We start from the raw sequence: 22,933 nt of genomic DNA, 5'->3' as shown, positions 1-22,933 counted from the left end.
ACTGTTGTCCTCAAATAATTAATAATGATTAAGTTTGTCACATTAGACAATTTGGGGTGGGGTTAAAATTAGTTTAATAAACTTTATTTTGGAATAATTTTCTATTTACGGAAAAGTTGCAAAGATAGGACAGAGCATTCTATACACCCCTCACCTAGTGTCTGGGGGATGGTTTTGGTAGTCCTGGTCTCAGGAGAAGTTTTCAGAAAAGTTTGAAATGTTTTCTCTCCCATGCCCCAATGTATTTCCCTGTATTTGGCAGAAGTGGTAGAACTCTTTTCCCTGAACTTAGAGCTGGGTCCAAAATAATAGTCAGTAAATATTTGGTGGAGACAGTGCGGGGTTTTCTTCAAATGAAACATTTTTAAGGTACTGGTTCACAGTTTCTCTTCTTTTCCTCCTTCTTCAGATTAGTTAAAGCTACAATTCTAGTTGTTTAGTGTCAGACCTCAGGGGAGCAGCAAGGGCTGTTAAATCTCTTTCTCAGTACTTTTTAAGAAAAGTTATAAAAACGATTACTAGATCATGTTAGCAAGCATGATTAGCAATGAGCTGCTTTAGCTCACTGGCAGAACTACTGAGATAGAAATATCAGTATTGATGGAGAAGTGGGTCCCAAGTGTAGGGGCCCCCAAATTCCTGCAGCAAGAGAACTTAGCAATGTAAGAATATACTCTTCTCTGTGTTCACAGTATACCAAGTAGTTAAGAATGTGGCCTTGGAGCCACACTTTCTGGGTTTGCATCCCAGCTCGCCCATTTACTACCCTTGGGTAGTTGTGAGGATTCAATGGATGAATATGTGGAGTGTAAATAAATGTTTGATATTTTTACTCAGTGTTCTTATTTTTGGCCTCTAGGACTTAGAGGAATGAATTAAATGAATCACTAAAAACACTGGCTGATGATAAACTTATTTCTTGTGCTTTGAACAGAAACTCAGCCACCAGTGACGAATTTGAGTGTTTCTGTTGAAAACCTCTGCACAGTAATATGGACATGGAATCCTCCTGAGAGAGCCAGCCCGAATTGTAGTCTGTGGTATTTCAGTCATTTTGGCAATAAGCAGGATAAGGTAAGTTTTCTAGAACATATGGCATTGATGAGGTAAAGGGAACACTATGAATTGAAGCCAAGAATAAGCCAAATTCTAATCTTACTTCAAAGTAAAAATTTTATTTGAGGGCTCTGTCCACATTTTAACTAGGAAAATTACAGAAACAACTGTTGACAAAATTGCACATTTGAAAATAATTGCTAATTATGTGATAATAAAATGCAATTGAGATTCTCTGATAGGAAATACTAGATATCTTTATTTATTAGGCACTCAACAAATAATTATGTTAAATTGGTTCCTGTATTCCCCTCTGTCACCTTGTATCTATGTAACACTTTCAATTTCTCAGAGAATGTTCACATTCACCATCTTGCTAATCACATGCACAGATAGGCAAGAAGTATGTGATTCAAAGCAAATGGCCCTATGGAAGGTGAAAAAAAAAAAAAGATGTTGGTGAGGTCGACTAGGTTTCCTGATGCCTGAGGAAAAATGAGAGGAACTTTCAGCCTTTCCAGTGAGATATAGTCGACTGATTTAAGTGAATTTTTGTTAACAAGATTGGATGATTTTGGGTTCTTTATGATAATCTTATTCAATGGAATTTTCTCTTGGGCTTTATTGGTTTGTAGCCCCTTCTAATTGACAGGTTCTTCAAAGTATGTAACATCTGTTCAGATCTGTCTCATATCTTTATACCTTCTTTCAGTGGGGGTGTGTGAGGGAGGGGGAGTGTTTGGGGTTGATTTTTTCCAGGATTTTGAGGGAGCCAAATGAGAAATTGTTATTAGCAGTGAATGTGAATCACCATGTTCAAGTAGCTAAGTGGCAGGAAGAGTCTAAGGAGAATTAGATTCTAGCTGGTGTGCCACTCAGCTAGCTCAGCGGCCTGGAGTAAATTACTTAGATTGAAAAGGCCTCTCTGAGCCTCAGTTTCCTTGTATGTAAAGTGTGGCTTTACTCCCCTGGCTTGCTGAGACACAGAAAAATAATGTATGTGAAGGCTTAATAAAGTAAGGATGGAACAAGCTCTTTCACTGGAGGGAAATTTGCTAATCTGCCTTCTTGGCCCTTTTCTTGCTAAGGTGTTAATTAAGGTTTAGGTGTTAATTGATAAAGAATTGAGTCAAAAGCATGTACATTGTAAAAGAGGTCTTCTAAATGGGGAAGCCTGTAATACTTCTCCCACGTGAAACTAGTAGTCAAGTTCCCCTTTTCACAATGTTGGCTTCCTCTTGTTCCTAAGGAGGGGCTTTAAGCATTTGGAGTGTTAGTAGCAACTTTTGGTAGTTCAGTCTTGAGAAATTCCAGGAAAGACCCTTAAGTCTCCCTAAGTATCTAATTGAAACCCCGAGGGAAGGTCACCTTTTATTCTGACAGGTCAACCATGCTTAAGGATCAGTCAGGTAGACATGATATTTTAGTTTAGAAACAGGGTTAATGCCTCAGTATACTTACAGAAATTTAAACTTAAAAGTAACTTTAGGAGGTAGTGAAATCAGAATTGGATTTGAAATTTTGTCTCGTCCCTTTTCAAGCTATGTGATCTTAGACAAGTCACTTAACCTCTCTGAGCCTCCATTTCCTTGTTTGTAAAAGGCTGGCAGATATTATCTAATAACAGTAAAGATGACCCTTGAGCAACATGGGTTTCGAACTGCACAGGCTCGCTTATACGTGAATTTTTTCAATAAATATGGTTGACTCTTGGTATGTGCCAGTTTAGTGTCTGCAGATTCAACCAATCGCTGATGAAAAACAGTATTTTCTCATTCACAACAGTGGTTTCCCAACTGTGAATCGAAAATACTGTTTTTGACCCGTGGTTGGTTGAATCCGTATATTCAAAGGGTCAACTATAGGTCAAAAGTTACATGAGGATTTAGTGCCCCCAATCCTTATGTTGTTCAAGGGTCACCTGTACCTACTTTACATGAAGGGGATGTGTATTAAAAGGAGACAATGTTTGTAATACACATGATATGGAGTTAGTATCCAATAGTTGTTAACTCTTATTATTATTATTATTGTTAGGTTGAACCAGAAGTGATTGGCAATTTTTAAAAATTTTTATTTATTTAAATTAGTTTCAAGTATACAGTACATTGTTTAGACATCCATATAGTTCATAAAACTGACCAATTGTTTCCCCTCATTTTCCACTTAGCCAACATATTAATGTTAACTGCACCTTCTCTGGCCACAGTGGCTCCCCCAGCCTCCCTTTGATCAACTATCACACAATTTGTACTATTAACCCTTCACCCCATTCTCCCAGCCCCCCCAAACCCCGCCCTCTGTCTGTCACCAAATTGTCCACTATATTTCTGACTCTGTTTTTGATTAGTTTGTTCTTGTTCCTTAGATTCCGCATATAAGTGGAATCATATGGTATTTATCATCCTCTGTTTGACTTATTTCACTCAGCATAATAACCTCTAGGTCCATCCATGTCGTTGCAAATGGTAGGATTTCATTTTTCTAATGGCCGAGTAATATTCCCTTGTATATATGAACCATAATTTCTTTATCCAATCATCCGTTGATGGGTATTTAGGTTGCTTCCATATCTTGGCTATTGTAAATTGTGCCGCCATGAATATTGGAGTGCATAGATCTTTACAAATGCGATCGTTACTTTTATAGGTTATACTTATGGTGCAACCTAATATTGTCGTTTAATCTTGTTTCCTCCATTTTGCCTCTGAAGAGACCATAAAGGGTGACTTCTGCTTAAAGCCATTTTTATCCCTGCTATTTGACAGCATTCATGGCTATCAATACTGCAGTTGTGATAAATAAGTGCTGGGAGATTTCCTGTCTGGATCTTTTGAAGTTTACAATCTTGAGGCTGAGAATGAATGGCGGAAATGATTTTCCTTTCCTCTTTCTGTTCTTTGGACACAGCATTAACATCACCAGACAAAACTGGGATGCATGTATCCTTTGAAGCATATTGAAGAAGTAGCATTATGATAGTTTGTATGTGTTAAGGGACTTATGTGAACATCTAATGTTCTCAGATTGCTAAAGCGTTGAGGTCATTTTCAATTTTGAGTTTCGAGGACCATTACAACGAGTCAAGGATTCATAGATGATTTTTTAAAAATAAAAAATTATCTTAATTTGCTGTCTTCCACCACTGTTTTAGTAATCTGTAATAGTTTCCCAACCTAAATAGAAGAAGGATCTGGCATTAGATTTTTAGATATGTTTCATCCAAGACATAGGCAAGTCTCACCAAGTGAATAAATTAAAAGGTTGTTCTGTCTAGGCATCCAAAGAGGTAGAGCTGAAGCTGGCACTCTGTTACTTCTGAGAAAGGAATCTGCAACTGAGAAGGGTTCAATCCAGCCAAATGAACATTGTTCCTGAGGGGGAGGGATCAGTTCAGAGCTCTGGCCTTGGTTATTGATAATTTTTCAAAGGAGGCCAGATTCCCTGAGGGGTGGAGCATAATGTCATCAGTTAGCTACCAATGGAATGAGTCATCATAGCTGAAAGTCACATGGGAGCCATTATATATACCTCATCAAGATCTGCTGGGAGGGCTTTAGCTCCTTGTCTGATAGAGGGAGGTGTGCTTGACTTGGCAGTCATTGACAATTAGGATTTCTACTTTATTCATGCCAATTTAGTATTAGTTACCTTGAGCTTTGAAAGAGATTTTAATAAATGATTCTGTATTTTCCCCTATTGTCTCTTTGCTAAGTCATTTTATTATTCTAATGCCCAAAACATAAGGTTCAAATTTAGGTACAAAATTTTTTTTAATTAAAATAATTTCATTATAATCAAAATATGTGTGTAATAAAACTCCTTAGCCCTCTCACTGGATCAATATCTAATATAATAAGAGAACTGAGATTTTTTTTATGGTGATTCTAACTTATAGCATTTGACCATACATTTTCGCCCCTCGTGTCCTCACAGGGCAAATGCAACTTCCAAAGAAGAATTATCAAGGATCCTTGGGTCAGAGTGGCTCCTTCTAGGGTACACAACAAGTCTGGGAATTCCATCCTTTCATTTAATGTCATTTTGTCATAATGTGAATGAGATACCATAGGAACTAAACTAATTGTTTATATCAATTAGCCTTTGGTAAAATTGGTTTTGTTATATTTCATTTCACTTAAAGTCACAGAACCTACTGATGATGTTAAGTGAGGACTTACTGTGTAGGACTTGTACTTAATAAAATTGTGAGGTTGGTGAAATTTGTATTTGGAGCTCTCCTGCCACTTTTACCATGATCCTGGGGCTGGTCTTCAACTTCACAGGCTGAGAAACCTCATTTCTTCAGCACATATTCACCTCTCAAGGGGTACTTTCTTACTTTGCCATGAAAACTATAAAAATGAAATATTCTAGAAAGCCTTCTGTCAGCCTAACTGGTGTGTTTTGTTCCTATAAACAGCAACTGTATGGAAAGCCAAATGATACGTAGGTTTCTTGGCAAGGAATCAGGAATTAGTTGTGAAGATGTACTTGGCTAAGAATAGCTGGAGTCCTCACTGAGAGTACACATAGCTTTGTTGGTGGGACAGAAATAATCAATGTCCATGGAGCAAATCACTCTCTTTTGTCTCTCATCCAGAATTTTGCTCACAGACTTTTTTTCCTTTTCTTCCAGGGCTTACCAACTAATTTCCTTTTCAGAGTGCTGTCATGCTCAGGCCTAAGAGCTGTTCAGCCTCTGTAATGTGATTTTTTTTTTCATGTCTTTGCTATGATTCATGAATTCTTGACTTGCTAGCTACCTCGCAGAGGGCATCTTTATGTCCTGGTTTTGGGAGTATCTCACAGTTGCCTTCATGTTCAGCTGGCAACATGCATGTAAAATGGCAGAGCAGCCCCTTAGGGTGGTAAATAGAGATAACTGACAAATTTTCCTCTTTATGACCATCAGCACATATATAAAAGGAAATACTGTCTCCAACTTGAGTCAGAAACTATTGCAAAACAGGAAACTCCTTGGAGTTCTGATTAAAAGCAGTTCCATTCCTAATTATTTCAACTCTATCACCTTGGGAAATGTTTATTTCCTGAAGAGCCCTTTAATCTCATTATTCTAAATCATAATGACCAGATTTTTTATTTATGTCTGTATGCTGTCTATAAGTTGGCTTTCTGTGGTTTCACAAAGCTTATCTACTTTTCAGAATAAGAGTGTGGAATACTCAGTGCATATAGCAACCCTTAAAATGTATATGTGTATGTGAGATAGTCAAAATGGTCAAACAGTAGAGGAAGATGTTTAATTAAAAGTCTTTCTTTGACCCTCAGGTCCCCCTTCTTTACTTCCTCTCCTCAGAGGTGACTAGGATCACTGGATTCTTAAAACAGTCCCATTTACCTTGATCTTGATGGCATACGGTGTCTGCTTGGAATTGAATTGTGATAATCTTATTGTGTTTCTTTTAGAATTGCTTTTAGACAGTTGAAAATTTTAGTATGGTAGGTTTATAGGTAAATGTCATGATGTTTCTATATCTAAAATGTCAGACGTTGTCTTTATACCAAGATTTCTCCGTGGTGGCCCCACCAACATTTGACACAGAGTAATTCTTGTTGGGGGAAGGGAAGGGTGTCCTGTGCATTGTAGCATGTTTGGCAGTATCCTTGACCTTTACCCACTAAATGCTAGTAACAGCCCTCTTCAAGTTATGACAACCAAAAGTATTCTTAGACATTACCAAATGTCTCTCAGGGAGGGGTGGGGAGCAAAATCACCCCAAGTTGACATGACTCATCTATACCATTGAATAACTTTCCATTTTTTGCACATATGGACATGCTGATGTTTTATTATATAAGTGTATTTCTGTGTGTTTGCTATAACAATGCCTATTTTTATTTCTTAACCTTAGAAAATCGCTCCAGAAACTCATCGTTCAAAAGAAGTGCCTCTGAACGAGAGGATTTGTTTGCAAGTGGGGTCCCAGTGTAGCACCAATGAAAGTGACAATCCTAGCACTTTGGTGGAAAAGTGCATCTCACCCCCCGAAGGTAACAACTGAAAGCAATTTCTCTTGGTATTTAGAGAATAAATCTAAATTGGTATTTAGAAATTATACATATGCTTATGTTCAGTGTTCATTAATTCATTCAGTTTCAAACATTTGCTGAGTCTAATAAGTTCCAGGCACTTGTACTACGTACTGGCAATGCAGTGATCTATATGAGGACATCCCTGCCTTCAAGGTGCTCACAGATACCTTGAATAACAATGCCTAATAGTTATATAGCACTTATTAATTTGGAAAATGACACATACATACATACGCACTTTCCCTAAATCAAGCCTCACAAACTTAATGAACAAGGCACGTATTATTATTACCCTGATTCATTTTATAAGGAAGAAAGGAACAGAGTGAGTTGCTGTAAGTACTCAGAATCCAGGTCCAGTGCCTCAGAAAACCCCAAAATATGTACTGTCTTACTCATTCTATAGAGAGCTTAGTTTGATATACAGGATACCTTTGGGGAAAGATGTTTAAAAGGGAAAATGGGCATGCTGGCCTGATTCCAATTCAAGACTAGCCCTAGGAAAGACGTCAAGTAGTCAGGTTGATCATCGTCTCCCAACTGCCTTCCCACCCATCACTCAGGGTCCTTTTGGCTTTTATGTTACATGCAGGAAGTAGTGTATACTGATTAAAAGCAGGACTACCAGAGCCCAGATATTCAAGTTTAAATCTCAGCCCTGCCAACTGCTAGTTGTGTGACCCTAGGCAGATCACTTAGCCCCTCCTCCCTTCAGTTTCCTCATCTGTAAAATGGGGATGATGATTGTACCTGCCTCCTGGGACTTTTGAAAGGTGCTTAGAATAGTGCCTGGCAAAGAGTAAATTCTTTGTACTTATTATCTATTAAAATTATCTTGCCTTTTGGTTGTTCAGGGCCCCATCTCCGACCTCCAAATCTTAGCACTACATGGCTTGTTCTCTAGACCATTCTGTCTACCTGTCTTGCACTGATCAAAAGTATGTGAAGTAATATTTGTAAAATTATAAAATTCATACTGCTAGGAGGCTGGGAGCACAGTTTAAAACAACTTACCTCCCTTATTCTCATTTCTTTGGGAATTTCACGAATAATCTGAAAAAAAAAACTAATTTGTATTATGACAGTAAAATGGTTGATGATGACTCAATACAGTTCTACTTCAAGGGTCCTGAGGGAGAATAGGTTTGCATTTTAAACAGAGACATTTAATTTAGAGACACGTTGCCTTAACTCACAATACTATGTAGAGGTGGAGACTGAAGATTTTAGGGCTCTTAAGGTCATAACACACAATAGGCAACTACTAAGAGTTATGTTATACTTACAGTTTCCTCAAATTGCTTCAGGAAGAATGCTTTTTTTTAATTTTTAACACAAGATGTGTCAGCATTGATCAAAAGACGGGAAGGTAAATTATAATTCAATAAATTTTTTTTTAAATATAGGTAGATAGAGGGATTGTTTATATTTTCACATTCATTTTAGAATCCTGTAGTCATTTTCTGTTACTGAAATATTTTTTGACCTTTAAAGCCTCTTTCCAGTTAGGAATATAAGAGTTAGAGGCCCCTCCATGATGATAAAGATGTTTTCTGAGTATCAGGAAGTGAGAGAGAAAGTTGTGAACATTTTAGATTTGGGTAAAGCATCATGAAACACTCTCCTCATCCCCATGCCCAGAGTGACTGGCTAGTATGCCTTACAAGGAAAGAAGGGTCTTAAACTCTTGTCTGGCATTCTAGGTGATCCAGAGTCAGCTGTGACTGAGCTACAATGTATTTGGCACAACCTGAGCTACATGAAGTGTACTTGGCTCCCTGGAAGGAACACAAGTCCTGACACTAACTATACCCTCTACTACTGGTGAGTATGGACAGGAGACTTACAGGAGAAGGACTGATTGTGATGGTGTTGGGAGCCTTTGGATATGACCTAGTTAAAAAAAAAGAACAGCCTATTTTTGGCACACCCAAGAAGATGGGCAGTTTGTTTCAGTGGAAAATGCATCTACTTTGGGGGACTACTTTTTTTAAAAAAAATTACAAATAATTATAGATGCACGAGATGTTACAAAAAATGTATAGGGAGATCCCATATACCCTTCACCCAGCTTCTCCCAATGGTAATATCTTGTATAACTAGAGTATGATATCAAAATCAGAAAATTGGTGTTTGTACAATCCACCAACCTTATTCAACTTCTACCAGTGTTACATGCACTCATTTGTGTGTGTATGTGTATGTGCGTGTAGTTCTAGGCAGTTTTATCACATGTGTAGATATAAAATAGTTCCATTACCACAGGGATTCTTTGATCCACTCTCCCCAATACCTCCCCCCCCAAATTTTTCTCCTCCTCCTCTTCCCTAAGTCTCTAACCTCTAGCAACCACAAATCATGTCTTCATCTCTATAATTTTGTCGTTTTAAGAATGTTACTGGAATGGAATGATACAGCACATTTTTTTTAACTCTGCATAATACCCTTAAGATTCATCCAAGTTGTTGTATGTATCAATAGTTCATTCCTTTTTATTGATGAGTAGTATTCCATGATATGGTTATACCAGTTTGTTTAAACTTTCATTCATTGAAGGATACCTTGGTTATTTTACTTTTTTTGTTATTATTAATGAAACTGCTATAAATACCTGTGTTGAGGTTTTTATGTAAACATAACTTTTCATTTCTCTGGAATAATGCCCAAGAGTACATTTTCTGGGTCATATGGTAATTGCATATTTAGTTTTATAACAAACTGCCAAACTGTTGTCTAGAGTGGCTGTACTAATTTACATTCCCACCAGCTCTGTAAGAGTCATGGGTGTCTGCCTTAAAAAAGGAAAATTATACCATGCCCAGGGTTGAAAAGTAATTTAGCTCCCCATAAAATAACTTCTATTTGATATCTGTGACTATAGCTACAAAATTTATTAAATTTTAAAACTAATCTTTAATCGTTTCCTTTCCTTTAAAGCCTAGAATTATTGTCAACAGAACAAGGAAGAAAAGACCAAGTTAATCAATTCAATTCAATAAAACTTTAATTAGCACACATTGTGGATAAAGCACTGAATAAGCAACTGAGATAAGAAACATGTCTCTATGTTCCTAAAGCTTAAAATGTAGAAAGGGAGACAGAGCTCAACACAATTACCTATATAAAAAGAAGAGTGTATGATGAAGGCTGTTGCAGAAGTATAGACAAACTTGTGAGAAGCTAGTGTTGAGCTTAGGGTAGTGTGGCAGGGGGAGGCTGTGAGGCTTTGTTGAAGGGGTGAATAGCACAGATGTGGGTTTTCTCAGAGCCTGGCATTTAGGAGTATTGTGAGGAATGGGGATATTTTGGCAGGCTGGTAAAGTGGGATATCTAGTGTTAGCAATCTGCTCTCCACATGGCCTTGTTCCTCTTTCTCTTGTTCATTCAAAACACTTCTGAGAGATTGGAGTGTGGAGGACCATGTCCAGGACTTCTGAAGCTATAAGGTAAACATGGCCTTTCATCCTGGAGTGTCCATTTTGCCTGATGACTTGATGAAAATTATTTTTGGTATATTAAAAACTCATGGCTAAGTCATAGAATAGAATGCAAAAGTCACATGAATTTCCGAATGCAAACCTCCAAAGTTACCTGGGTGTTTGCATTCACTTGTACCACAGGATACTCTTGGCAAAGTTGAAAAGCCCTGCAGGTGAATCCAGACAGCACTGAGATTGTGTGGTTGAGTGTGGAATGTTTTTTTTCTTACATAAATCATTCTCTTTTGAGGTTTTGTAATGTCACTTGGACACCTGTGGTACCTGTTGTTTTGCCTTTCCTTAAAACCTTCTTCAGTGGCTTCCTGGTGGCTTTGGGATAAAGTCCAAACCTTCAGCATGACAGGCAAAGCCCTTTATGGCCTGGCTGCTGTCAGTCTCTCTAGCTTAGTCTCATCTCCCTCCATGTACATCCCCACCCGTCTTGTACCCTACCATCCAGCCCACACTGCTTTCAGTTCCTCAAACTGACTCTTCAAACCCTCAAACAGAATAATGGAATTCAAACAGAAGAGTGGAACCATTCTATGTTCCCTTGCAGCCCATGTCTTGCCTTGTCCCCTTGATGCCTCTTATTTGTCCTTATCTTAGCTCAGACATCACTTCTTCTCCAGAAAGCCTTCCTTGACCTCTCGGGTCTAGATGGAGGCCCCATCATTGTTGTGTCCCATGGTACCTTGCACTTTCCTGTGACAGTACTAAGCACATTGTGTTGTCATTTCCTGTTTACTTAGTGGTAGCCCTCCCCAGACTGCAGTTTCCCTTGAGAGCAGGATCTGTGTCTTGTTTTCCCCAATGCCTGACACATGGCAGGTGCTCCATAAATAAGTTTCAAATGGTAGGATCCAAAGCTAGAGAATATTTGGAACTTGGGTGAGGACTTAGAAGGGATAATCAATTCAGGAGCATTATAGTTCAGGAATAAAAAGAGAGGAGAATTGAGTTGCTCTGACTTCCCAAATAATTGCTAGTGAAGGGGCCAGAGAACGACACCTTAAAAAGAGTAGCCTGGCTCTGATGATATTGCAGTGAAGTCCACAGAGAGCTGTTACTACAGGCTTTTAAGAGATTCTTAAAGTTGGTAGCATCCTTATGTTTATTATGCTATTAAACCCTCTTGCTTTCCCTGGAGTCATTTATGGTAAAATCACAGGGAAAACCTTTAAAGAGTCTATGTCTATAGAGTGGACAGGGAAAAAAAGGAAAGAAGTCTTAAAACTGTGTCTTATTCCATGGCAGACTGCTCAGGAAAGTAACCCAGATATAGGAATCCTGGTGACACTAGAGGTGGATGGTGGCCTAGCCCTCGGAGTTCTTATAATGCAAAAATAGGAAAGTGCCTTGGGACATACACTAGCACAAACCAAGTCTTAGAGCAAATTGCAAAAGGGTCAGGCCTCCCCCATCCATAAATAAATTACAAAAAAAACTGGACTGACGTATTTGAAATAGCATTTTTCTTTCTCTGACTTGAAGCATTCCTCCTCCTCTAAGCTGATGTCGTGTCTTGCCAAAGCTGACAGCAGACGGTGCTTGGGCTGGCTTTCAGCCCTCAGTTGATGCCTTTGTGCAGAGCACAATCTACCATCATTGGAGGTGCTGCAAGAGGTCATCCCAAGAGAGTGGTGGTTCACTGGCACCCAAGGGGAAAATGATCAGGGATAGCACTTCTTGTCATACACATTACCAGAGTTGGTCAGCAGTGTGAACTCTTGTGTAGCGTCGACCTGTGCTGTCCAATATAGGAGTCACGAACCACATGTGACTATTTATATTTTAATTTAAATCAATTAATATTAAAGCAAATTAAAACTTAAGTTGCTCAGTCTTACTAGCCAATTTCACATGTGACTAGCGACTCCTGTATTAGACAGCACAAGTATCAAACATTTCCATAATCCCAGAAAATTTTGTTGGACAGTGCTGATAAAGAGTCTGTATCTTCTGCCCTCACCATCTTGTAGCTTATTCTTTTCTGGAGCCACACTGCCTGGGTTCAAATCCTGGTTAAAGTGTGATTTGGGGCAAGTACCTTATTTCTGAGACTTATTTTTTATAATCTGTAAAATGGGAGTAGTAATAATAGTACTACTTCTTAAGGTTGTTGTGAGGGCTGCTATTGTATAAAACTGTTTAGAATCATGCCTAACCATTAACGTGTAGAGTAAGCACTCAGTACATGATAGTTATATTGTTTTTTATTATTCATTCCCACTCCCTTGCAGATGTAGCCACTATAAATTTCAAGCCTTTTCCCCCACCTTGCAGGATTAGCACATAGCCCATACTTCCTCCTCCTCTGCTCTCCCCTAGAGAGATTCTTTCCAATCAAAACCACAAAAGAAAGGGAGACACATGGTTCATTCATTACCAGACACTTGGAATTGATTTATGTACAAGTTTAAATTATGTCAAACTGCCAGTTGTTCCCCTAATCCCCAATCAAAAAGTGTAGTGTCATTTTGATGTTCCAGGGCAGTGACTAGTGGCACTATAGCAATAGTCTGGCATTGGAGGGGCCTGATCCTAATAGCTACAGACTAGTCATGCCAATGAATTTTAGGTACTTTCTTACCACATTAATCATCTTCAGAGTTTGGGAAATAGTCTTTCCTTTGCCCATTTCCTCCTTATGTCTGCATTGTGAGTCTGGAGGATTTCAGTGTGTGAATTTTAACAGGAAGCACCTGAACGCTGTCTATCTTAGGTTATCCAAACTTTCACAAGTCCCAAAATATCATCTATTCAAAACCAATATTTTCCCTTTTCTTATTTGTTCTAAATTACAACAAAAAAATTTTTTTTAAGTTTGTATCTGGGGTCTATGAGAATATGTAAAATACTCAGGGTCCAAAAATGAAAAAGGGATCTCAAAGACTGCCCATTAGAGGATTTCCTTTCATTATTTGAAACAAAAATTATCTACATTGTTTTGTTATATAACAAAAATGTCATAAGTGTCTTCAGTTTCTGTTTCTGGCTGTCGACAGAAAACATTCCAGGCCTGTCTGATCTAAAAACTAGCCAAAGCGGTAACTTATTTTTTAAATGACTGTTTTCATTCATGAACCAATGGGGCCTACAACTAGGAGAAAAATCTTATGTACTATTTCTTAATAGACAAAAGCATTTTCTACATTGAAACATTTCTTTGCACAGCCTTCGAAGGATTAAACATATTAGATCTGAATTTTTCTTTTCTTTTTTTTAAGGCTTTTTTGGGGAGCAGTTCTATGTTTACAGCAAAATTGAGAGGAAGATACAGAGATTTCCCATATAGCCCTGTCCCCACTCATGTATAGCTTCCCACATTAACAGCATCCCCCAGCAGAGTTTTACATACCAAGGGTGAACCTACATTGAAATATCATTATCACCCAAAGTCCATAGTTTACCTTAGGGTTCACTCTTGCTGTTGTACAATACATAGGTTTGGACACACGTAAATCGACACGTATCCACAATTATAGTATCATGCAGTATCACTGCTTTAAAAATCCTTTGTTCTCTGCCTATTCGTACCATTCCCCAACCCTAACCCCTGCCAACCACTGATATTTGTCTCCATAGTTTTACCTTTTCCAGATTGTCATATAGTTGGAATCATACAGTATGTGGCCTTTTCAGATTGTCTTCTTTCACTTAGTAATATGCATCTAAGTTTCCTTCATGTATTTTCCTGGCTTGATTGCTCATTTCTTCTGAGGGCTAAATAATGTTCCATTGTCTGGATGTACCACAGTTTATTTTCCATTCACCCACTGAAGAATATCTTGGTTGCTTCCAGGCTCTGGCAGTGACAAATAAAGTGGCTATAAACATTTGTATGAAGGTTTTTGTGGACAAAAGTTTTCAGCTCCTAAAGGTAAATATCAAGGAATGTGATTGCTGGATTGTATGGTGAGAGTATGGTCAATTTTGTAAGAAACTGCCAAAATGTCTTCCAAAGTGGCTGTACCATTTTTGCATTTGCACCAGCAATGAGAGTTCCTGTTGTTCCACATCTTCACCAGCGTTTGGTGTTGTCAACATCTGGATTGGGACCATCTGATAGGTGTGTAGTGGTATATTTTGTTGCTTTTATTTGCATTTCCCTGATGACATGATGTGGAGCATCTTTTTATATGCTTATTTGTCATCTATATCTTCTTTGGTGAGGTGTCTGAAGATCTTTGACCCATTTCTTTAGTTGAGTTGTTATTGTTGAGTTTTAAGAGTTCTTTGTATATTTTGGATAATAGTCCTTTATCAGATGTGTCTTTTGCAAATATTTTTTGGCGGTTTGTGGCTTGTTTTCTTACTCTCTTGATTTTGTCTTTTGCAGAGCAGAAGTTTCTAATTTTAATGAAGTCTAGCTTATTATTTCTTTTATAGATCATACCTTTGGTGTCATATCTAAAAATTCATTATTATACCCAAGTTCATATAGGTTTTCTCCTATATTATATCCTAGGAGTTTTATAGTTTCACGTCCCGAATTTAGGTGTGTGATCCATTTTGAGTTTATTTTTGTGAATAATATAAGGTCTAGATTTATTTATTTTTTTTTTGCATGTGAATGTCCGGTTGTTCCAGCACAATTTGTTGAAAAGACTATCTTTGCTCCCTTGTATTGCCTTTGCTCCTTTGTCAAAGACCAGTTGACTGTATTTGTGGGAGTAGATCTGAGTTTTATATAGCCCGATTTGCAGCAGAATCTCCTGGAGAATTGCTGTCAAAATGCCGATTCCTAAGTCATGGGCAAAGCCTTCTAAGTAGGATCTTCTGGAAGAGGGTTTGAGGAATCTGCATTTTAAATGACTACAGGTGATTCTGAGGTAACAGATCAAGGGTTTGGGACTCTTTACTCTTAGTTAATTTTTTAGATCATTTCCCTTTTTCTGGAGAACTTCTGCACAGTTCCCACTGTGGCTGATGATGTAAGGCTTGACTGTGTCTTCTGCTGGTTACTATAAAAGAGTCCTTTAATAGTCTAGACGAAAAAGTGTAATGAACACATTCTGTCTGCCTGTACTGTGCCAGGTGCTGATGATCACTGGGGAAAGGTATATGTAGAAGTTTTCAAAATGGAAAATAAGATACCAACAGTACTAGTTATGGAAGGCATTTAAAGCCACACTTAGAAGTAAGACACTTAGTGTGTTCTGGAACTTTGATCTGGCAGTGATTAGAGGGAACTGATAATGAAGGTCCAAGAGGTCAATCTGGAGAAAACATGAAGCCTGAAGTGATTAGGACATGAAACAGGGTGAGGGCAATGGAAATTTCACAGGAGAGAATCCAAGAAGCTTTATAAAGGAAGAAATAACAAAATTTGGTGATAGACTATAGGGAAAGGAGAGGAGGAAAGGCGATTTCAAAGGCTCTAATCAAGGAGCCCAGAGAAAATGAACTCTGATGGAAATTGAGAAGGTTAGTAGAAAAGGCAGTTTGTCATGGGAGAGGAAGCATGTGTTTTGGACATTGAATTTGAGGCAAGATAGAACACTCAGATGGAGCAGTTGGAAGTCTGAGACTGGATCGAAGGTGAGAGGTCAGGACTGGGTATCCCCAGTGTAGAAATTCTAGTCAAGAGATGGAAGTGATAAGCTGTGGGTGAACAGATGACGGAGTAAGAAATAGAAATGTGCAGAGAGCTGAGGACTGGATGGGAACCCTCTGAGAAGAGGAGAAGGGAGAGGAACAAGACAAAACAAAGAAGGAACAGACAGAGGAACCAGAAGAGAACCATGGAATTCAGCAGATGGGATATGTTTAAGAAGCATAAAACTTCTCAGCCTGGCCTCATAACATCTCATATACAAAAGAGGAAAAAGAGTCAGGACCCCTATACTTTCCATAGCTATTGGAAGTACCAATGTTCATAAAAAAGGAATATTTATTTCTTTCTAGAGTATGAAATAGAGCCACATAAAATAGAGTTTTAGAAAAAGCTATATCTTGACATGTTGCAAACATCGCTTTTCATGGACATCGTCAGTATTTAAAAACAAAACAAAACAATAAAAATATTTCTGCCTTTGTTTTTTGAATATCTTGTTAAAAATAATGCAGAAGATTGTCTCATTTTATCTTGTAGGCATAGCAGCCTGGGAAAAATTCTTCAATGTGAAAATATCTATAAAGAAGGTCAACACATTGGTTGTTCCTTTACTCTGACTAAATCGAAGGATTCCAATTTCGACCAACACAGTGTCCAAGTGATGGTCAAGGATAATGTAGGAAAAATTAGACCATCCTTCAACATAGTGCCTTTAACTTCTCATGGTAAGTTTTAGAAATCCTCTTTGCCAGTGTGGATAAAGTGTTAGGTCTTTAGAGCAATCAATACAAATAATAAAAAAAAAATGATGATTTTGGTGGTTTTAAGGTCTTTCCAGACAAAAACAAACAAACAAACAAACAAACAAACAAACAAAACAGTTTCTATACCTTTCTTTGATCTTTTTTAAAGTACCAAGCTTGGAAATTTTAATATTAAGCTCATGTGCCACATGCTTTCTCCTTGTTTATTCATGAATAAGCTGAAACTGAGAGCAGGCAATTATAGAACCAAGATTGGAACTCAGGGTCTCTGACTCTTAAGATCTACTCTCTTATACTTATAATACATCATCTGCAGGATGATGCTATAGAATAAATATAATCAAATATACTCCCTGAATAATCTACCTTTTGGTTAAAAGAAAAAAAGCTTAAATTGGAGGTGGAGTGCTTGGGTTGATATTCAAATTATCTAACATTCTGGGTGGCCCAGGCACTGATCAATCAGAAAGGCCAGTGCAGCCAAGAATCAGCTATTAGAAAGAGCCCTCCACTTGAAAACAAAGGTCTTAGCTTCTTCACTTTGGACAAGGCATATACTCTTGTTAAGTGTTTTTTACTTATCTGTAAAATGGGCTACATAGTCCCTCTTTACATCAAGGGATTGTACAGTTGACCCTTGAACAACACAGGTTTGAATACTATACTGAAAGTGAAAAACGGTAAATGCATTTTTTCTTCTGTGTGATTTTTTAAATAACATTTTCTTTTCTCTAGCTTACTTTATTGTGAGTACAGTATATAATACATATAACATACAAAATATGCATTAATTGACTGTTTATATTATTGGGAAGGCTTCTGATCAATAGTAGGCTGTTAGTAGTTAAGTTTTGGGGGAGTCGAAAGTCATACGTGGATTTGTGACTGAGTAGGGAGTCGGCTCCCCTAATCCAAATGTTGTTCGAGGGTCAACTGTAGTAAGGTATAAATGATGTGAGGTGTATAAAAGTGTTTTGTAAATCTCTAAAGCAAACTACTATAAGTATCATGTTTATTTATCTATCGTAATACCCCAACAGGGATCTCAGGTTCTGGCTAAATGGTATACAGAAAATGTATAGGCAAATAATCATGAATTGACAAAGGCTCCCAAGTCTGTGAGCAAAGCACTATTTACTGCCTTTTCAGATAGTCATGGAAGTAAATTCTAATAGTGAACAAAGGCAGCTTAGTTTGTAGGCCAGGAGAGTGAGGTCTCAGTAACTTGCCAAGTGGGATCACCTGAAGCAAAGCCCTCCTCTTCCTTGCTTGGCAAGTTGTCCTTGAGAGACCTTTTAAAGCTCATTTTGCTACTTTTCTTCCCAGAGATGAGTGGTGACATAAAAGGAGATCTTTCTCAGCTAAATGACGTCTTCAAGTTATTTTCTGTTAATTACCCATTTTCTTCTCTTGACATGGTCGTAAGCATAGTTGACTTCCAAAAAAACTAAATTTATTAAGCTAATTTTTTGCTTTATTTTAAATTACGATTATAATTACATAACATTAAACTTAACATCTTAACCATTTTTAAGTGTACTATTCAGTAGTGTTAAGTATATTCACATTGTTGTGCAGCTCTCTAGAACATTTTTCATCTTGTAAAAGTGAAACTTGGTGTCCAAAAACACTAGTCTCCCTTTACACTTCCCCTAGCTCTTGATAACCACTTTCTTACTTTCTGTTTCTATGATTTTGACTGCTTTAGATACCTCATATGAGTGGAATCATATAATACTTGTCTTTTTTGTGATAGGCTTATTCACTTAGCATAATGTCCTTGAGGTTCAGCTATGTTGTAGCATGTGACAGAGACTAGGCTAATGTTTTAATTGTGATCTTTTATTGGCACAAATGAGTGACAGCTGAGAAAACCCCTTGTACCTGGTGTCTCTTGTTACCCATCAGGTGGAGGCACATCTGGACCCAAGCACTTCTTTTCTTTATTCTCTATGTTGCAGCTGTGGATGTCCTGATCATGTTCTAACCTGATGCAGGTCAGAGTTCCTGTCACCTGCCAGAAACTCAAAGATGTTCCTTTAGATCCATTTTTCTAGCAGTTTAGAATAAACTTCCTACATTAATCGTGGTTAATCAGAAATCTAGAACTATATATCTGACCATGTAAGTCCATTAAAAGTATCAGTCCTATTTTGATTTAACTTTGTGACCTTCTTTATTTCTGCCCATATACATATCTCATTAAAATAAACTCTGGAAGCTAATTTATATTCATCTGTTTCTATCTTTCAGTGCAACCTGATCCTCCACATATTAAAAATCTCTTTTTTCAACATGGTGACTTGTACGTGCTAGGGAAGACGCCACAGAATTTTGTTAGCAGATGCTTATCTTATCAAATAGAAGTCAATAACAGCCAAACAGAGACACATTATATTTTATCCGTAAGTTTTTTTTTTGATCATTTTTATTTGAATATTTTTCTTTCCCTTGAATTTCTTACAGTGTAATAAAGTATCAGTGAAATGATACTTTGGATTTGGCACATGATGATGATGAAACTTCTTGTCTGAAATAGGGTGGTGGAAAGTTTGAGGTTTTATGATAGTACTGACTGCAAGATTCAAACTCTACATTAATGCATTTGCTCAACAAATTTTTATTATGTGTCTACCATGTGTCAGGCATGCGACACCTGACAAAATTTTTTTCCATGAAGCTTACCTACTAGAAAAGTACGTAAATGAGCAAGCTAATTTCAGAGAATGGATACTATGAAGATAATTAAACAGGGGGATGTAGTAGAGTGATGGGAGGGCTTGAGAGAATACTGGGTAGGCTAGTCATCCTGAGTGATGACATTTGAGATGAGACCAGAATGATGAGCAGAAGCTAGTCATGTGAAGATCAGGGGTTGGATGAGACAGCAAGTACAAAGACTGAGGCAGGAATGAACACGATGTGTGTGAGAAATGGAAACTGGTGCGGCGTAAATATATTAGGAAAAGATGTCTAAGCATGAGACTAGGGTCAGATCAGGTAGATATTTGGAGGCCCTGGTATGGCCATTCAGTTTTCTTGGAGTTTGTGGCAACTAAAGTAGTCAAATTTGAGTAGTCATCATCGGTTGGATTATATACAGTTCTGCTATTTGGAATCTAATACAAAACATGGGGCATAACAGGATGTGACATAACCTCAGGGCATCAGTTTCATTGTTACACTTTACAGGTTACAAATCGGACCTCAAACATTTTTGTATGGACCATGAAGTGGGGTTTTGTTTGTTTATTAAATTTCAATTTTTTGCCCAGATTTAAAACTGTGGTACCTGAGGAGTGTAGTTTCCATAAGGTGGCGCCTCAACACCACAGGGATTGTGTCATTCACTTGTGTGCCACCTGCCTGGGTCTTGTATGCACTTGAGTTTTAGAGGTTAGAAACCAAGTGTTTTATATTGGCTTTTAAAGAAGCCCAGCATCTCACAGGTCGGCAAATTCCTTGGCTCAGTTGTCTTAGCTCATCGTGGGAGTTTCACAATATAGATGGTCCCCAACTTACCATGTTTCAACTTATGATTTTGCAACTTTATGATGTTGTGAAAGTGATAAGCATTCAGTAAAAGCCATACTTCAAATTTTGAATTTTGATCTTTTCCTGGACTAGCAATATGTAGTACGATACTCTCTCGTGTGTAATTAATTTTAGTTAAATGCTTCAAACGTTCATCAGGCCCAGTGTGCTTTCAGCTGTGTGCATTAATAGTGAGGACCCATACAACCATTCTGTTTTTCACTTTCAGTACAGTGTTCAATAAATTATATGAGATATTCAATACTTTAATCTAAAATAGACTTTGTATTAGATTTGCCCAACTGTAGGCTAATGTAAGTGTTCTGAGCATGTTAAGGTGGGCTAGGCTAAGCTATGATGTTTGGTAGGTTAGGTATATTAAATGAATTTTCAATTTATGATATTTTCCATTTACAAAGGGTTTATTGGTACACACTCCCATCATAAGTTGAGGAGCATCTGTGCTTTCTAAAATAAGCCAGTGTTGACAGGCTGTAACTCCAGAAGGAGTGACCAGGTCTACAGCTGAGCAGAGCTCTTCTGGGCATTTGCAGATGAATCTGTTTCTGAAATAGAATAACCATGATGTGGACCAGAAACTGGTGTCCCCATATAGTATTGCAAAGGGAAAAAGCAAAGGACTTCCAAATGAGGAAGGGGTGCAGCTTGGATTTCCAACTAAGCGAGCTATCAGAAAGCTGAAATATACTTGACTACTCCAGCCTTTACTGTTCTTTTCTGTCAAATCCTGAGACACATGCTGCTGGTATTACTCATTTGGCACTGAATTATGTCCTGCTAGATACCCTGACCACATGTGTAGGCCTTTTCTCTCCACTAAAAATATAAGCTCCTGTAGGGAGGAGTTAGGTAGTATTTACTTTGTGCTGTTCCTGCTATTAATAGCAGCTAACATGCATTAAACTACTACTATGTAGGTATTTTAATAAGCATTTCATCTGAATTGTCTCATTTAGTCTTCATAACCTTAAAGATCTAGATCCCGTCGTTTTGTCTCCATTTTACAGGTGAGAAAACTCAGTCTCAGAGGTTACTTCTAAGATCACATTTCTAGAAAGTGGTGGAGTCAAAATTTCAGCAAAAGTCTAACTCTAGTGCATTTGTTCTTAACCACTGAGGACCACCTCAGTACTTCCTCTTAATTATAGCCATCATTTATTGTTTATGATATGCTACAAATATATTCTTTTGTGTACTTCTTATAAAGTAGGTCATAATAATTCATGAAAAAGGTTACATTTTATTGAGAAACTAAGGCTCAGAGACGTTAAGTAACCTACTATAGGCCACACAGCTAATAAATATGACTTCAAAGGTTGGTTTCCATGTATTAAACTTTGATCAAGAATATCTGATATACCACCCTTTGCTTAGTCATCACTTAATAAATTTTTGTTGAATTGAGTTACCATTTTTACAAATTTCTGAACCAAAGAGAACACACATACTATGGAATTTATCCACCTAAGTTAGAACTATAGTCTATGTGGAATTAACTCTGTTTATACACTTGAGTTTAATGTTCTCTCTCCTAGCTGATGGTTACCAGATGCTTCCTCCCCTAGAATGTCATCAGCTTTATGTGTGCTCACCGATCTTGAGCTCTGCTGGTTAGACCCTTTTTTTGTCTTTTTGCTAAACTTTTTGAGGAATTATTTTGCCTGGTATTCTAGTTAAGAGGGGGAAATAGGCTGGAACTTGAACTGGTACCATCACATGGAGGCTGTGGTCAGAGGTCGCTCATAACAGAATCATAAAGTAAGGAATTACTTGACCAACCCCATCCCTGCAAATGGTCTACTTGGTGCTCTGTGCTCTTGTTTTCCTTTTTCCACAGAGGTATCTGAGCCTCTGATGAATAAACCAAGAGGCTTTACATTTAAACAAATTCCCAGAGCCTTCAACTGACACAATGATTTGCTGACTTTGGAATATTAAAAAAAAATTTTATATATAGGAGATGGTCCAGGGGAAGGAGGACATCAGCCTACAACCCAATTGCTCAAGTACTAGTTGACACTTGTGACTTCTCAGCAGGCCTCTGATTCCAAATGGGCGGCAGTGGGGTACAGTAGCCCCTGAGTGGTTTTTTCTCTGCCCCTATATGAAGTATTGATAGGATGGCCCTTCACTATTTAGTCGGCCTTTCAGCTCTTCACAAATGCTTGTAGAAACCATTTAGTGAATGACATTGAATGCCAAAATTCATAGTTATGTGTTCTGGTCTATGACCCATGTTTAAACCTCTCTTTGATAGCTGACTATTTTTCCCAGCTTTGTTGAGGTATCATTGACAAGTTAAAATTGTATATATTTAGTTTATACAATGTGATTATTTTCAAGGTATACAACTTGTTGATTTAATATGCATATACATTGTGAAATGATAACCACACTCAAGTTAATTAACACATTCATTCCCTCACACAGTAACCTTTTCTTTCTTTTTTCTTTTTTTTTTT

General features: G+C 37.7%; 1 protein-coding gene across 1 annotated transcript in view; it reads left to right on the top strand.

Annotated features, from left to right (window-relative positions):
* The window catches only part of IL13RA1 (interleukin 13 receptor subunit alpha 1), a 50,358-nt gene that overhangs the window by 4,772 nt on the left and 22,653 nt on the right, over positions 1-22,933 (top strand). Inside the window, exons 2-6 of the mRNA XM_039842501.1 lie at positions 935-1,074; positions 6,933-7,071; positions 8,817-8,937; positions 16,690-16,877; positions 19,170-19,321. Of these exons, the coding sequence (XP_039698435.1) occupies positions 935-1,074; positions 6,933-7,071; positions 8,817-8,937; positions 16,690-16,877; positions 19,170-19,321 (740 nt within the window). The remainder of the gene's footprint in view (positions 1-934; positions 1,075-6,932; positions 7,072-8,816; positions 8,938-16,689; positions 16,878-19,169; positions 19,322-22,933) is intronic.

Source organism: Pteropus medius, unplaced genomic scaffold (genome assembly GCF_902729225.1).
Source record: "Pteropus medius unplaced genomic scaffold, Ma_sr-lr_union100, whole genome shotgun sequence".
Classification (NCBI taxonomy): Eukaryota; Metazoa; Chordata; class Mammalia; order Chiroptera; family Pteropodidae; genus Pteropus; species Pteropus medius.
This window is presented reverse-complemented; position numbering and strand designations above follow the sequence as displayed.